Source organism: Alternaria atra, assembly GCF_907166805.1.
Source record: "Alternaria atra isolate CS162 genome assembly, contig: 32, whole genome shotgun sequence".
Classification (NCBI taxonomy): Eukaryota; Fungi; Ascomycota; class Dothideomycetes; order Pleosporales; family Pleosporaceae; genus Alternaria; species Alternaria atra.
This window is the reverse complement of record NW_025091331.1, coordinates 1709911-1725876: the sequence shown is the minus strand read 5'-3', so window position 1 is coordinate 1725876 and position 15966 is coordinate 1709911. Positions and strand designations below refer to the sequence as shown.

Genomic DNA, 15966 nt, shown 5'->3' with positions numbered 1-15966 from the left:
TCGAGCTATGGAAGCCCTCTTCACACCTGAATATTAGCATTAAAGTAATCTCGGGATCAAGATGCAAATGGACTTGCAGTCATTTTAGCCACTTGGCAACTACACTACAGTTGGCTTCCAACCTCCGAGCACAAATACAGGATTGGTATACCGCTGCACGATCACATCGTCTGCCGGTGATGTTAACTGTCTCGATACATTCAGCCGTTGTGAGTAGTCTGCTGGCTTCCCGTCAGCATCCGTTGTATCGTACTCCCAGAAGCGTACATGCGACGCATCAAAAGGTGGCCCTTGTACCGGACCCCAAGCTTCAGGTGCGATACCCACAAGCTGTGTGTTCAACAGTACCATCTCTGCATATGGCCAGTTGGACGCAACACCACCAGTGTTGTCAGGAAGACGAGCGAGCGTACTATTGCCTTGCTCACTGATGACAGTGCAGTCTAGTAAGACGTTGCCGTGGACGCCTTGGGGTGTGCGCGTCCAAGAGACGGGTCCCGCGGTAGTGATAATAATGCTACGACTCCAGAATACTGAGCCATAGCCCAGTATGGTGTCCCCATCGTCCCATAGTGTAGTTTCAGTGATATATGCAGTGCCATATGTGGTCAAAGCATCGCCAGAGCCGTTGAGATACATATGATCGACAATAATGCGGACACCGTCGATCAGAAGCGCTTCAGCTTGCCCGCGATAGTAATTGTTGATAGTGAAGCCGCTCAATTGTAGATCAAAGACCCCCTTGAATGAGAAAGCTGGTCGGCGCGACGGACCCTGACGGTTTGGTGGGTTGAAAGCCGAGTTGTTGGGGTAGCCTACGATAGTCTTGTTGCGTGTCTCGCCACGAATAACGAGGTTTGACTTGTACTGGAAGTAAATGAGTTCTTCATAGAAGCCTTCTTTGATACGTATAACCGTTTGGGTCGGGGGGTTTGCTGGCGCCCAATCAATGGCGCCTTGAACAGTGCTGAAATCTGCCGAGCCATCTGCAGCTACCGTCGCCTCTTTGGCGTCTATCGCAGGACCATTGGCTTTTGTCTTGAAGGACCATGAGTCAGGCGCCTGGAATTGACCACCGGATAGCGTCAGAATCTCTGAATCCAGCATGACCCCATATGTCTTGTTGTACTCAAGTCGGTTGTTGTGAAGGTAGATCGTGGCGATGTTGTTCCTGACGATGATAGGAAAGAAGTAGAAGTCAACTCCACCAACAATATTGGTTTGGTACGTCGCCTCATCAGTATAGTTCGCTTTCGTTGAACCGTTTCCAAATGGACTGGGTGATGAAGGTACTGAAAGATCGAGGGTGTCCACGACATGCCCATTTGTGACATCATATACTGTGATGTTGCCCGAGGTACCGATGGTTGGTGTTGAAAGGAAGGTAAGTATCAGATGCGTGTCAATATTCACGTCTTTTGCGCCATTTTCCGGGAGTATCTGAAAATCTGCTGCGCGTCTGTTCACGTTGGTACAATCTGCGAATGACAGAAGTCCAGCGACAAGCACAATGGATTTCATGACAACAAAATCTGGAATGAAAGGTGTGAGACTCTCAGTAATCAGTGAACATACTTCTGCCCACTGATGTACTGCAGCTTACGATACGAATACCAGTCATGGTCTCCCAATGCGCGCTGTTCTTTCGAAAGCGGGGTCTCACCCAGAGGGAACGACTGAGCCGTGAAGATCAAAGGATATTGCATTTCTTGCTCCAATAGAACGCTAGAGATGCATGCAGTTCGTTAGAGATGTACAAAAGAGTCGCGGCTGCTCGGGACAAAAGCTTACGTGATGTACGTCATTCATGCGTACCCCACATATGGCCGGTAACCATCAACCGAATTGCTTCTGGTTAATACTCATACCTGGCATCGAGCGGCAGAGATGAGGAGTGGAAGAAGGGAAGCTACCCTCCAAGCTGTTTGTTAAGACATATAAGAATGTGCACAAGAACCCGAGTACAACTGAGGAAGCATCGGTTAGGTGAGTCTGTCACTTATTCAATAAAACGCGACTGCAAAATCCTGCAAAGGTGGTGATAGACTCCTGAAGCACACTCGGAGCTTGTTGGAGCCTTGGACACTTATGTCTTTCGCCGAAGACGCATTAGTTATGGAATGAGAACGGTGAATACAACAAGACAGGGATTCGTGGGAGTAATGGTTGATTGATGGGCGATGAATACTTGCATAAGGATGCTGACATCACGTCACGCCAAGACCCAAAAGGGATTTGGTTTGTACAGAGGCTTCCATCCTCTCGCAAACCCCTACTTTCACACCACACTAGATAACAACCCGCAATATATAGCCAATGAAGCCAGCTGTGGTTAGTTCTATGCGCATTGCAACACACGCTTCACCTTTTTGCCCGCCTAATCATGCTCACGCGTTTATGTTTTGTCATCTTCAAACGCTATCACTACCAGGCCAGTCATGCCTACGGCATAAGATGGATGTCGTACGAGAACGACACAGAGAGCCTATTCCTTAAATGATCGCTGAACACAGCTTGAGGGTTTAATGGTTACTCAGGCATGTCGTGTCGATGCATGCGAGCAGGCCTGCATGGGTATCTCGCAAAGTCAGCGTTACCTGCAAGTCTCGTCTTTTCTTTCTTATCACTAGCGGAATCGGCAGGGTATCTTGACAACAATTGCCTGAACTAAATTGTTTGGCTTTGGAAAACACTTTCAATCCCCGTGATCAGCAAAGAGTTTTGCGGCGGCTCCAATGCTACGCTCAGTCACAGTGTCCCACGACATGCATCCTCCTAGTATTGCTACTACCCTGGACAAGGAAACTGCAGTCATTGCCACAGCTGCTCCAGATGGCCGTGGCGGGCTCTCTGAAAAGACCGATGCGACGGGATCTGGTGATGGCCCATCTGAATCCACGAATGGAGGCGTGTTCCAGGTGAGCGGCGCGAGTTTACTCACAGACAACATGCTGAGTTTCCCTCCAGCGTTACATCAATCAGCTCGCGATCAAGAACGTATTATTTTAATCTGCGTAAGCATATCACCTGGCACATTATGTATGTTCAATACTGATGTGATGTCCTAGTACGGGCTCAAGGGCAATATCAACAGCAATGACGACGCTGATGGGTTTCCAACTCATGATCAGTAACTTCAGTATCGTAGCTTCTGTAGCCCGTCTGGTTTAGCGCTTTGCGTCTGATATGGGCCTTCCTTTCCATAAGCATTTCACCTACGTAAGCCCTACCCACGCGGATTTCACACACGTAGCTGATGATATAGATTCATCCAACACTCCAAGTACCGATATCCGCACTCTTTCTGGTTGGCATCATCTGCTGCCTCCTGTCGCTCATCAATCTTAGTTCAGCGGCTGCATTCAACTCGCTCATCTCCCTACAGACTATCGCACTATACATATCGTACCTCGTGCCAATCCTACTTCTCACACTTCGTCAACTTGCTGGTAGACACACAATGTACGGGCCCTTTCGCCTTGGAAAATGGAGTATCTCGATAAAGCTCTGCGCCATGCTTTACTTGGTATACGTCATTATCTTCGTCGCTTTTCCAGTATCCAGGCCAGTGACAAGCTTGACTACAAACTATGCTCCAGTTATTCTTGTTGGGTTTCTACTGGTTGTGGTTGCTGGATTGGCTTGCTAGGGGTCGTAAGAATTTCGATATACCTACAAGTGCATTCGAGTACACTGAGAACGAGAGATAACCATGGCCGTATGCATTGATACGCGCCAACCTCATGGTCGATCTGCGCATATCCCTCGCTACCAAGGAGGCAATCTTCGACTATACGTATCGTTGGATGGGGCCGATGCGTCGTAAAACCTGAGCGTACCATTCTTCAACCACATAGTCAATGCAATGCGTCTTTGCAGCATAGCGCATTTTGCTTCTCTTCCCATACAATGCATGCGGTAGAGAGTTTTGCGTAGGCATACATGCTGACTGCCCACGAGTCGACTTGTAAGCGACGAGGCGAGATTGCCGGCCGATTCCGGCAACTATACCTAAGCCGCATAGTCTCTAGCACGGCATCGAGAAAACGCCATTCCGCGCTCAGCCTTTGTAAAAAGAGATCAGATTACCATAAAATGTTTCTACGTCCAGCACGCACCTGCACACGGTCACTCCACACATCAACACGCGCAGTTGCGGCCCGACAGTCCATATACCCACCTAACGACGCTTTCCGAAACCGGCAAAACCTAGTTCCTAAATTTTCGACCAAACAGTCATCAACACAATCGAACAGACGCTCCATAGCAACCTCAGTACCCCGACTTCAACAAATCGGCTCCGCAGAACGGATCTCAACATCCAAGATGGCAGGCGATGATCACTACCTAACACTCTCATGCCCGGACAAGGCAGGCATTGTGTACGCTGTTACGGGTCTCTTGGCAAAGGAAAATCTCACGATTCTTGACCTGCAGCAATTCTCCGACCCAGACTCCAAGACTTTCTTCATGCGCGTCCATTTCGGGCACTCACCTGATGTCTCTGCGCTACAAGATAGCATGAAGAAGCTTGCCTCAGAGATGAGCATGACATACCAAATTCAGCGGGTGGACTCAAAGCCTAAGGTCCTCATCATGGTATCCAAGATCGGACACTGCCTCAATGACCTGTTGTTCCGCGTCAAGTCTGGTCAACTTAAAGTCGAAGTACCAATCATCGTGTCCAACCACCCCGAGTTCGCTGAGCTCGCGAAGAACAACGGAATTGAATTCCACCACCTGCCCGTAACCAAGGACACCAAGGAGAAACAGGAGACGCAGATTTTGGATCTGATCAAACAACACAACATCGATCTTGTGGTCCTGGCACGCTACATGCAAGTCCTCTCGCCTCGCTTGTGCACGGAGATGTCGGGCAAGATAATCAATATCCATCACTCTTTCTTGCCTTCTTTCAAGGGCGCGAAGCCCTACCATCAGGCTTATGAGCGTGGTGTAAAGATTATTGGTGCGACCGCACATTTCGTTACGGCTGATTTGGACGAGGGACCGATCATTGAACAGCGCGTTGCGAGGGTTGATCATGCGTTGAGCCCCAAGGAGTTGGTGGAGGAGGGAAGCAATGTCGAGAGTCAGGTCTTGGCCGCCGCGGTTAAGTGGTGGAGTGAGAAGAGGGTATTTTTGAACGGTCAAAAGACTGTTGTGTTCAACTAAAGTGCTGATACAAATCGACGAAAAGCAATTTAATAAACAAACTGGTGTTCAAGAGCTATCCGACTTGTCAGTGAAAGCGTTCTGGTATCGTGTGTTTGAGGGGCAGGTTTGCCAAAGCTTCCACCTAACCCGAATGTAGTATGTGCCTCGAGACGGTGCCAGAGGTACGAATCACACAGGGGGTTAAGGGGAGTATAGTGTTTATGGCGAGTATGGCGAGTTATCGGCCTAACAAGGTGTGTGATTCCCTTGTTCTTCTCTTCTCGCATTTCCTCAACTGCTGTTATATTCTCGCCGTGCTAATTAGCTTCATAGCGTGTGCCCTCTGCACCTTACGGAGCGAGTAAAGCTGGTATTCGCAACATGACGCATACACTCGCCATAGAATGGGCACAGTATGACATCCGCGTCAACTCAGTGTCACCCGGTTTTGTCAAAACGGCAATGACGTATTGGGTCGAGCAGCAGCCGGATTGGGAACAGCAGCTCAAGTACTATGGTGGCATGCCGAGGCTAGCGAGTGTGGAAGAGCTTGGTGGCGCGTATGTCTACTTGCTTAGCGATTCTGCCGGCTACACGACGAGCATTGATATCTCAGTTAACGGGGCTATTGGTATTTGCTGAGTTGTGCGGAGGGAGGTGTGAGCGCCCAATTGACTCGTTCCCTCAAATCATGTAAGCTCGGCCATCTAGAAGTCGGCCACCCCACCAAAATCGGCCCACCTGATTTTGAAGCCCTATCCAGCCACCACAACGCTATTAATATGGATGACCGTGAGGTTGCCATACAATCTGCTATCGCTGATCTTAATTCTGGTGTTTTTACGAGCCAACGGCAAGCTGCTCGCGCGTACGGTATCCCACGATCGACGTTACAGGGCCGCCTTGAGGGTCGTACAAATCGCGTCGCTGCTCATCACCACCAGCAGCGATTAACACCAGAGCAGGAGGATTTTATCGTTGAATGGATCCTTGAGGAGGACTCGCGCGCTCAACCTCCATCCCATGCTCGTGTACGAGAGATAGCTACTCGCGTTCTACGTATGAACGGCGATCACGAGCCCCTCGGCCAACTATGGATATCAAACTTCCTATCGCGTCAACCACGTGTCGCATCTATCGTCGGCCGATCGGTCGAGGCCCCGAGGGCTGAGGCTGCAAGCCCTGCGAAGATCAGAGCGTTTCTCGAGCTCTTCGAACGCATACGAATCGAGCTCAATATCAGGCCTGAGGATATTCGGAATATGGATCAGAACCTCAATCTAGAAAGGCAAGGCTATCGCGATAGCTAATTCACGAGCAGCTCAATTCGAATCAGCTAATCAACGCCTACAATATCAACTAAATCGTATTAAGGATAGGCGAGTAAGGAAGCGAGTTCAAATTGATCCAAATGAGCGTTTTGCGAACGCTAAGGTTATTAAGGCTGCGATAGATCAGGCTGCTGTAATAGAAACTTAAAACTCCATTCAAGATTATAAATAGGGTGCTAGAGCACTCCACTTTCAACCCCCTTGCCTTTTTTCGCTCTTCCGCTGCTTCAGACCTGCATAAGATGCGCCTCTCACGATAGGGGCAACTTCAGACGCGACGCCGAAAGTACAGTGGCCTACGCCTCGAGAACCACCGCTGCCTTGATAACCATCGTCTCTTAGGTAATTTTCTTCGTTCTCAGCAAGAACACCAAACTGGAGTCTAGTGCGCATCAACTCCATCGGAAAGGGGTCGTTCCCCAGACATGCGCCGCGACTAATATCGTCCAACGTGGTGTTGCGAGTAGTCACCAGAATACGTGAAAAGCCAGTGGAAAAGGTTGTCCCATCTTGCCAGATTGTCAAAGCACCGAACAGTAGAATGAGAAGTGTTATGAAGACGACCGGGGCGTAGCATTGCCATAGCCGCTCAGGTACGTAGACGAAAGAGGACTGGAGTCGGGATCGATTCACCGTAAGGTTTTCTTCGGCTACGACGAGCATCTCTGACTCTGACAGCAAAGAGAGCACCATATCTGAATAAAAGGATTCAATTTTAGCAGTCAAATCGTTCTTGGGCTCGCGGTTCTTCTGCACTAGTCGTGTCTTTGTGACGTCGGAATAGACCTGTGCGTAGTATGGTCCTGGTTTTGGTGCTTCGATATCGACATGTCCTCGGAGAAAGTCCCTGAACATGTCGCCAACTGCATGATATGCCGAGGTTTTCTTGTAAAGACCGACATCGTCTCGTGGGCTGATGTAATTACCCGCAGGCTCAGGATCAAGAGTGTAGTCCACCTTGCCGTCAACTCCGCGTGGAAATTTGGTATCTACAATGGGCGCTTGGTGCTCTAGCTTTATCGTGGAAGTGAAGAACGGCTCGGTGAAAATCCATTTGATCGTGTATATAGTTTCCATATGTGTGCAGCGGATGATATGTGGATCGTAGCGATGTGTCCAGTTCAACGCCAAAGGGTCGTCGTTCGCTAGCAGTTCTGTCGAATTGAACGCATAACCGATCCATAGCACAGGTTCTGCCTTGAAAACACCTAGATTGGCTGGAATAGCACCGGCGGGTATTCCACCAGAGCCTTTCTTGAAATCGGCTTGTGGGCGGGAGTATGCGCCATTGTCGACTTCTGCGTAGTACACGAAGCGTCCTTGTGGTGCCAAAATGCTTACGTTAAAGGGCGCTCCTAGATTGCTCAGTTTTTCCGAATCGTTCATACTGCTTGCTACCTCCTCGCATTGATAGCTAGGCCCAGTAAAGCTTTGTTCGTAGGTACAGTTGTATGAACCTCCACAAGCATCCTGTCGAGCACCTCGCTTGATGTTCGGATGATCCATGTTGCTGTACGCCAGCAGAAGCGCGATGCGTCTCAGCTCTGCCGAAGGCTGATCGTAGTAGTCGAACCATCCTGGGGTTGTGGCAGAAATATCGGTAGTATTACAGTATATCATTGACTTCTTATCACCCCCACCCTCCATCTTGATCGGGTGTCGCCAATCTTTTCCGGACTCCGCCGAGAAGTTCAGCGTGGGAACCTTGAGGTTAACTAGCTCGCTATCGAGATAGGTTCCGAAGGTAAGTGCACCAGGTGAAAAGATAATTGTTGCTAACGGGATCAACCAGATGACCTGTGGGTGCGCGCGTATGCAGTTAGTAGGTGCGCCTAAATGCAGTTGGTAGAGTAGTTACTGACCATGGCAATGACACATAAAAGCGGTGCACCGGAGACAGTTTCCCAGTTGCCAAAGAGCGATGGATCCTCTGTCGCACCAAAAATCTGATCGATTGAGAGCACTGTTAACGCCTGGTCCCTGAAAGCTCTCCACATGCGCTGTCGAAAAACTAGCACCGCACATCCACCAAAGGCGACTTTCGAGAGATATGCTAACACACGTCCATAGAGAACCCAGCGGAACTTTTTGTCCTCGTCGTCTTCTCGTGTGTGGTGCAGAAAGGTATACAAAAAGTGTTGGAGGAGCGCGAAGACGATGCCCATGAAGAAGGTAAATGCCATGAGTGCTGGTATACGCCAATGTATATGCCATTGTGTTGATTGGGTCGCTCGATGCGCGATGAGCCTCTCAGTCATAGGATCCGTTCGCGCTCTCGAGATGCCCGATTCAAACGAATAAAGCGTGTCTGGTGTTCTGGCATATGGTGGCCGTGGCCCCAAAGAGAATCCTGAGGGAGAAAACATGTCATGCTTTGTACCACTAGCATCCTGTCGCCAATATGTAGAGCCTGGTGATCTTGGCGACGTCATGGGCATCATCTGGATACCGAGGCCAGGGTCGTTCGTGCTTTCTTCAAATCTTGGCGCCTTGTTGTGACGGCTTTCAGAGGACTCGTCGCTCGTTCTGGCGGGTACTGAGGCATACTGTGGTCGAGATATGTGGATTTCGGGGGATGCAGGTACGTATGAGTATTGTGGGGTTGAAGTTTCCATGGCTGGTCATAATTGAAGGCGCTGCAATGTCGACTAGAAGATAATATACCTCATTAATGCATCGTTAAAAAGTCTAGAAGCCTGTAGCTTGATGTGCAAAGATAGGAATTGTTCAAAGTGTGGTTTCCTGGGCGATTCTAAGAAGACCGGTCAGCATCCTCGAAACGGCCGCCCAGCGTCGCAGCTGAACTGCAAATCCTAGGGCTGAGTCGTGGCACTTGGCTAGCAGGAGTTCCAAATGTGTGAGGCCCATCATCTTATGTCAGTCGGAGTTCTGTGCTCGCACGGAAGTGCTGCAGCGAACAAGCATGGGGCGGCAGTCAGCCGCATCACACAGCAAACTTCTCAGCCCCCCTTGGGAGCGCTTGGCCCTTCAGTAGCGCGAGAACAGCCATACTGAATTATTGGTAGCTATTTACATCCAAGATGGCGAATGCTGGGCTTTGACATGATCACGCCTGGCGGGCTGCAAGGTGATGGTCAACGAGGGAACACCATGAGACGAAACAACGCTCCTCGAGCACGTGCGCTAGCCACCTAGGCAAGGGCCAAAATCTGTAACGCAACATGTGCAGATTTGGCTGCCGGGTTTGCACTCCCTTTACAATCGCGGAGCTCGGCGACGGGAAGAGCCAGCGAACATGCGAGCAGCTAGAAGCACGAATATATCGGTGCATACGATCATGGTCTCATTGTAAGCGTGCAACTTGAACTTGTAATGCAAACACCTGCAGTTCCTTCCTCGCTCTACTACGCGTCCAGGCTGGCCTGTTCAGCTTGACAGCCTGGCCTGTCAAATCTCGTAGAACCTTCTGGCTTCGTCTTCCGTCACAGGGCTGACGTAACTCTTCTTCGAATCGACAAGTCCATAACGATTTCCCTTAATCTTCCACCACATGTCCCGGCGATTGCCATTCAATTTTCCGCCAAGGACCTCTTCCTTCAGTCGCGCTATAAACGTGTTATACATTTCTGGTTCCTCAAGCTCGGTGAGCTCCTCCCGCATGACACGAATAGCTTCAAGTGCCCGTCCATAAGCATTGTCGCCGACACTGTTGCTGATGAGATTGCGGACTTCCTTCGCAACACCGTCGACAGCTTCTTGGATGGCGTCCAAGTCGTCAGAGGCGGCAAGAGCTTGCTTGAACGAGGGTACGAGGTTGTTGGTTTCGATCTTGACACGCTTGGGGTTGCCGAGGAGTTCGTCAACATCAAGACCTGAAAGAGGTTTATTGCGGTCTGTACGCTGGCGCTTGCCACGACCTTTGACCTTTGGTGGAACTTTCTTGACGTCTGCTGCTTTCTTGACGGCATTCAGTTGCTTTTCCGCGGCTGCGGTGAGCTCTGCTGGTGGCTCGGAGTATTTCATTAGAATCTCTGGCGGGTCAGGCATAAGCAAGGTGGGATCGGGATGTGTCGCTCGCCATTTTATGATCTGAAGGATACGATGGACAAGGGGAGAGAATGTATCCTCTGGTTTAGCGTACTCCTCCTCGTTTCCATCTTCGTCGCGGCCAAATGTTGATAACTCCATCGCATCGACGTAGTCGCTCATAGCATTGACGAGTTCGTCTGTCGGCAGGTCCTTATGGTCAGTGATGGTCTTGCCACTGACTGTGAGTTTGCGATCTAATGGCGGAAACTTGTACCGTCTCATGTCTTCTTCGAACGGCAACTCAACATCGACCAGGGCTTCCCACTCCAGCTCGATACGTGGAACAAGTAGCAGCAATACCGGAGGCTTAAGATCCTTGGCTACCAGCCGTGCAACCGCATAGCAATCAGCTTCGTAGAGAGCGTGGATGAACGATGATAAAGCGAGCTGAGCTTGCGGGTTGGCCTTCTGCGGTACGATGAAGTTGGCGCGACTCAAGGGAAGATAGCGATCAAATTCCTCTCCCTTGACGAACCCCACCAACTCTAGAGCCTGTTGGGTTTCCAATTTCACGACGTTCATGTCAGATTCTGAAATGTGCACCGCTGTTCTGCCGTATTCGTAGCCGCGCTCTAGCTCATCAAGCTCGACCGGCTTCTTCAGGCCCGGCTCATCTAGGCTATCCACCTGATAGAGGCGCTGGTTGTGAACCGCCGACAGATCGGTCATTGGCTGGTCTTCACTAACTGCAGTCGCCGATGATTCCACGCTTGGGCCAGACGCGCCAGCAGGGTCTGTCCGCACTGCAAATGTACTTGCCGTGGGCGGCTTCGCAATCATGGTACATGGATATCGCTCAACATCGATAGTAATAGTAGCCTCGTACTTGCTAGCATCTCCCAACGTAAGTGAGCCTCTGTAGCTTTGAACAGGCCGGGTCTCCTTCAGACGAGGGGTGTGAAGCTGATCGATAGCTGTCGCAAGTGTACCGAAGTTGCCGTTGCAGTCGTCTACAAAGTCTCTCAGTATCTTCTCATTTTTCGCCTGGATCGGATTAGTCACACTCAAGCTTTGGTATTCATCTCGCATACCTTTCGAGGCTCCTTCTCCTCTTCTTTGTAGCCTACGTCAGGGTCATCGAAGTCTAAACCAAGCAGGACAATCTCGAATGGAGCATCTGAATCTTTGATTTTCATGGCCATCTGCTCGAGATCTTCGGTGTCCATTTGGCCGCGACCGTCAGTCACGATGATGACCCTGCGATCGTACTTCAATGGGTTGCCTTTCGTCCCTTTTGTTGCATTGTCAATCATGTGAACAGCTATCGCAAGGGCAGAGAGTACTATGACTGTTAGTGAGAAGAGATGTTACAGATGTTCGCCACTCACGGTCGCCATCCTCCGTTTTACTTGGTTTGAGTTGCTCTTGCAGCATTCGGATATCGCTCAGTAGGTACCTAACGTCTGTCAGCAGGTATAGCACCCTTGGCAACGTGGGACATACGGCTTCAGTTCTGAGAACACTTTGATGTTCTCATACCCCTCTCCCTCTTCCATAACCCCAGCGAGATCGGTTTCATCCGTTCGGCAGCCAATTACGCTCATCAGCGCGCTTTTCCTGCCTGTGCCAACCTAGATTGCTATTAATTCATTAATGCAAACCAGATTTGGGCAGAATTGAAGCATCACCGAGCACCAAACATACTAAATCTCCAAATGAACGTCGACTTACGGTTGTTGTGATCTTGTCCCACACATACTCTAATGCCCAATCAAGGTCTATCTGATCGCGGCCATGTCTCTTCGCACCCATCGACCGCCCCAAATCGAGTATGTACACTGTCGCCTCTTTGCCCGCCATAGTCGCGCTAGATGATACTGCTTTTGCGCGCTTCGTATATGGCGATTGGCGTCGTGTGCTGTCAACTTTAAAGCGTCGCAATTCCCCCGAGATGGATGAATTATTTGAGTGTGGCAATCAAGAACGCGACACAATGATGAAGAGGTAATAGAAGAAGCAGAGCGAGAGGTGAGGATGTCTGTTGGCGCTCCATAAAGTGGTGCAGCCTGTTGCTTTAGGCAAACGTAGCACGGACCAAGACGCGAGAACATGTGACGAAGCTAGCCTGTTAGGAGGAAGGAGGAGGGATAGGATTCGGAATGCCCCCACAGCACTCATTCGGTTCTCGGATAGACGATCCTCTTCTTGCCTTCTCGTATGCCTGGCACTGCACTTTTAGCCTGGTGCGATTCTGGGAGCATTCATCTCTTTCGACACACGTAAAGACGCATGCGTGTATGCATTACTTAGGACAATCATCATACTATGAACTTGTCAAGGTGTTCAACTTGAGCCCTAAGTTGACGGTACAATACAATTACTATTTAGTGGCCCAGGTCCTTCCTGCAGCAAAAGGTCTATCCGAACCTCATAGTAAGCTCCGCAGGCTTACTTCCCATGACCTGCTCAATCTCATCCAGGTTCTCCTTAGTCAACTTCCTGTATACATCAACCGCTTTGACAGTCTGATATATCTGTTCTGGCCTCGACGCGCCAGTAATAGCACTCGAGACATTCTTGTTGGACAGAACCCATGCCATGGACAGTGTAGCAACGTCAGTGTCAAGCTTCTTAGCGATCTCCATAAGCTTTTTAATTTTGTCTTGTTGCTGATTCCACGAATCGCTGCCAACGGTTTTGATGACGGATTGAATGTAAGGGTCGTCGGACTGGCGGAGGCGTGAGTCGTCAGGGACGCCGTCTACGTACTTTCCTGTGAGAAGACCGCCTTGGAGTGGAGAGAAGATGGTGAGGCCGAGACCGCGACGTGTGTAGAGGTTCGCGTCTTTGAATTCTTGGTCGACCTTCTCTCGGCGAAGCAGTGAGTAGCCTGGCTGTTCGACAATGGGACCGATGAGACCAAGACGGTCAGCCACAGCCCACGCTTCTTCGATTTCGGATGCTAGCCACTCGGACGTACCCCAGTAAAGGGTTTTGCCGGTGTTGATGAGGTAGTTGAAGGCACGCACTGTCTCTTCGATAGGCGTGTAGCGGTCCGGACGATGTGCGTACAGGATGTCCACGTAGCTTAATTGTAGTCGTTGGAGTGAGGCTTCCGTGGCTTCAATGAGATGCTTTCTCGACAATCCGAGGTTGTTGATCTTGTTGCGTGGTGATGGAAGGGCTGAGTTGTGAGTACCCCAGTATATCTACGCAAGTTAATGTACTTGCTTCAGACAGTCCCGTTGAGCCTGAAGTACCTTGGTGGAGACGACAATATCATTTCTATTCCAATTGAAGTGCTTGATGGCCCGGCCCATGACCTTCTCCGACTCGCCCTTTGCGTATCCTTCAGCGCAGTCGAAGAAGTTAATCCCAGCATCAAAGGCTGCTTTGAGACAGGCGAATGTGTTGTCATCGCCAACATGTCCTCCATATGTAAGCCAACCACCAAGCGAGATGGCAGAAATCTGCAGCCCGCTCTTTCCCATGAAGCGGTACTCCATCTCAGGGAGATCTTTTGGTGCTTCAGATTGAGACATGTTGTAAAAAGGAAGAGTAGCGGATGATGGAAACTGAACGGTAAATTGAGAATCAGTCTGGCTTATATTGGGATAATACCCTAGTCAACAACTACCGTGTCAATAAGCAAGCCACCAACGAAACTGCACGATGGAGTGCAGGACGATCTGCTGGATAGGGTTAATTGCCTAGGACAACCATCTAGAGTGGGGCACTTCGCTGCAAGATACCCCGCACAAAGGACCCAAGGGCGTAGACGGCACGGGTAGTGCCAAACCCATCCCGTTTGTCGTCATTGCCACGGAGAAAGACGACTTTAGACGGTGGGACCTGGAAGATTGGAAATACGCGATGGGCAAAGAAGGAGGCTGTGATTGCAGAACTTGAGGGCACCGCGTGATGGAGTCCAAGATATGGATTGGTATACCTAGAGAATATCATCAAGATAAGTTTGAACATGATGTTCTCTTCTACGAGCAAGGCACTGCTTCACCAAATACCAGGGACCATTCTCTTCCGCGGACCTACCTTATCGGCGCCGAATTTCTCCACGTACCACTCCTTCGTACCTACCGCCGTCACTCCTAAGTTTGTAGCGACGAATATAGTCGCACAGATCAGTGTCCAGTTGACCCAGTTACCCTCTGGAGCTGCCAGGAGCGAAAACAGCGCATAGACGACGACCTCGCAGGTATAGTGCGGGCAAAGAAGATTAGGAAACATGGTATGCGATGGAAGCTGGTAGCCGTTGCTCTCGGTGCGGAGGCGATAGAGGTAGCTGTGATAGGAGTGCTGCAGCATCTGGGCTGTGATAACACCCGGCACGAATGCCCAGTTACCGGCAGCATTGCTGGGTGTCTCAACCCAGATGGCCATATTTATCGTGATGTAGAAGAGAAGACCAAGCACCCAGTGGGCGAACCACATCCGGCTCTTGCTCGTTGAAGTATACATGTAGGATTCGAGCATGCGGCGCAGGCCCTGAAGCAGCAGGAGTGCCCAGACTATCTGCTGCTGCCTATCAGCTTCCAGCACGCGTAGCTTCCATGCCCAGAACAGCGAGCAGAGGGCCGATGTGATGTAGAAATGAGTGAAGTAGTTGTGAGGGACCTGCAGCGAGGCGGCGTAGTCTAGGGCGCGGGTGAGAGCTGACTGCTGCTGAGCGGGTAACTCCTTCCTCCCGCTTAGACCAGTGACACGAGAGCCATAGGCAAGAAAACGAGAGCGCAGGGCAGGAACGGCCTGTATGACGAGAATCTAGTAAGCAGCGCTGATTAGTGAGGTTGCAGGTGGAGCTGAATGGTGTCGCGATACAAGAAGTGACGCAGCGAGGTAGAAGGCGCGCAGCAGTGCCACCAGGTGCAGGTTCTCAAGCAATAGCGATAACGAGGCCATGGCGGGATGGTATTGGGGAGTGTAGAAGACTTGGAGGCTGGTGACGGCAGGATGATGAGGGCTTCAGGGCTTGACTGGTGCTGACCGCTTGTTCGATTAGTGAATCACGTGCTATGGAGCCCAATTTCCTCAGTGGTTCAGGCTAACGCTGCCTGAACCAAACAAGTTGGCTGGTAGGAGATGACGAGGGCTAAATAACGCGGCAAAGGCCGTTTTAGCGGCAGTTTAGAACCTTGGGAGACTTGTTTCGGCTGGGATGGCGAGCCAGGAGGAACACGGGACGGGCAAGACAGGACCGCTTCATGTGAGTGGGAGAGGCTCTTTGACAGAAATGGAGCCACGCAGCATCAAGCGCCACGACCACATTGGCCTGTAACAGTCATGTCGCGCTGCCTGTCGCTCACGATTTATGATGGCTTGCTTGAGACGAGCACAAATGCGAGTGCAGGGTTGCCTTCTGTCGCGACGGGGCCGTCTTTGGATCCATGCCCCCCATGGATGGTGCAGGCCGGTGAATGGTGGAGCACTGCCTGCTACTGGCAAGCCTCTCAGCTCTCTTCTCCGTGTCGCT

General features: G+C 50.6%; 7 protein-coding genes across 7 annotated transcripts; 2 read left to right on the top strand and 5 right to left on the bottom strand.

The window, feature by feature from the left end:
- Positions 1-99: 99 nt before the first annotated feature.
- On the bottom strand, positions 100-1521 carry ALTATR162_LOCUS10332 (uncharacterized protein; the record flags this gene model as incomplete). The annotated part of the gene is made up of 1 exon (XM_043317968.1): positions 100-1521. One exon carries the CDS (start codon positions 1519-1521, stop codon positions 100-102), a length of 1422 nt encoding a protein of 473 aa, XP_043173903.1.
- A 1244-nt stretch (positions 1522-2765) lies between these two features.
- Positions 2766-3134, top strand: ALTATR162_LOCUS10331 (uncharacterized protein; the record flags this gene model as incomplete). The annotated part of the gene is made up of 2 exons (XM_043317967.1): positions 2766-3014; positions 3069-3134. The coding sequence occupies 2 exons, from the start codon at positions 2766-2768 to the stop codon at positions 3132-3134; spliced, it is 315 nt and encodes a 104-aa protein (XP_043173902.1).
- Positions 3135-4326: 1192 nt separating this feature from the next.
- Positions 4327-5175, top strand: ALTATR162_LOCUS10330 (uncharacterized protein; the record flags this gene model as incomplete). The annotated part of the gene is made up of 1 exon (XM_043317966.1): positions 4327-5175. One exon carries the CDS (start codon positions 4327-4329, stop codon positions 5173-5175), a length of 849 nt encoding a protein of 282 aa, XP_043173901.1.
- Positions 5176-6680: 1505 nt separating this feature from the next.
- ALTATR162_LOCUS10329 (uncharacterized protein) lies at positions 6681-9103 on the bottom strand (the record flags this gene model as incomplete). Its single annotated transcript, XM_043317965.1, has 2 exons — positions 6681-8285; positions 8351-9103. 2 exons carry the CDS (start codon positions 9101-9103, stop codon positions 6681-6683), a joined length of 2358 nt encoding a protein of 785 aa, XP_043173900.1.
- A 793-nt stretch (positions 9104-9896) lies between these two features.
- On the bottom strand, positions 9897-12338 carry ALTATR162_LOCUS10328 (uncharacterized protein; the record flags this gene model as incomplete). The annotated part of the gene is made up of 5 exons (XM_043317964.1): positions 9897-11522; positions 11570-11820; positions 11867-11934; positions 11982-12109; positions 12210-12338. 5 exons carry the CDS (start codon positions 12336-12338, stop codon positions 9897-9899), a joined length of 2202 nt encoding a protein of 733 aa, XP_043173899.1.
- A 557-nt stretch (positions 12339-12895) lies between these two features.
- Positions 12896-14020, bottom strand: ALTATR162_LOCUS10327 (uncharacterized protein; the record flags this gene model as incomplete). Its single annotated transcript, XM_043317963.1, has 2 exons — positions 12896-13687; positions 13739-14020. 2 exons carry the CDS (start codon positions 14018-14020, stop codon positions 12896-12898), a joined length of 1074 nt encoding a protein of 357 aa, XP_043173898.1.
- Positions 14021-14489: 469 nt separating this feature from the next.
- Positions 14490-15395, bottom strand: ALTATR162_LOCUS10326 (uncharacterized protein; the record flags this gene model as incomplete). Its single annotated transcript, XM_043317962.1, has 2 exons — positions 14490-15257; positions 15315-15395. The coding sequence occupies 2 exons, from the start codon at positions 15393-15395 to the stop codon at positions 14490-14492; spliced, it is 849 nt and encodes a 282-aa protein (XP_043173897.1).
- Positions 15396-15966: the final 571 nt, after the last annotated feature.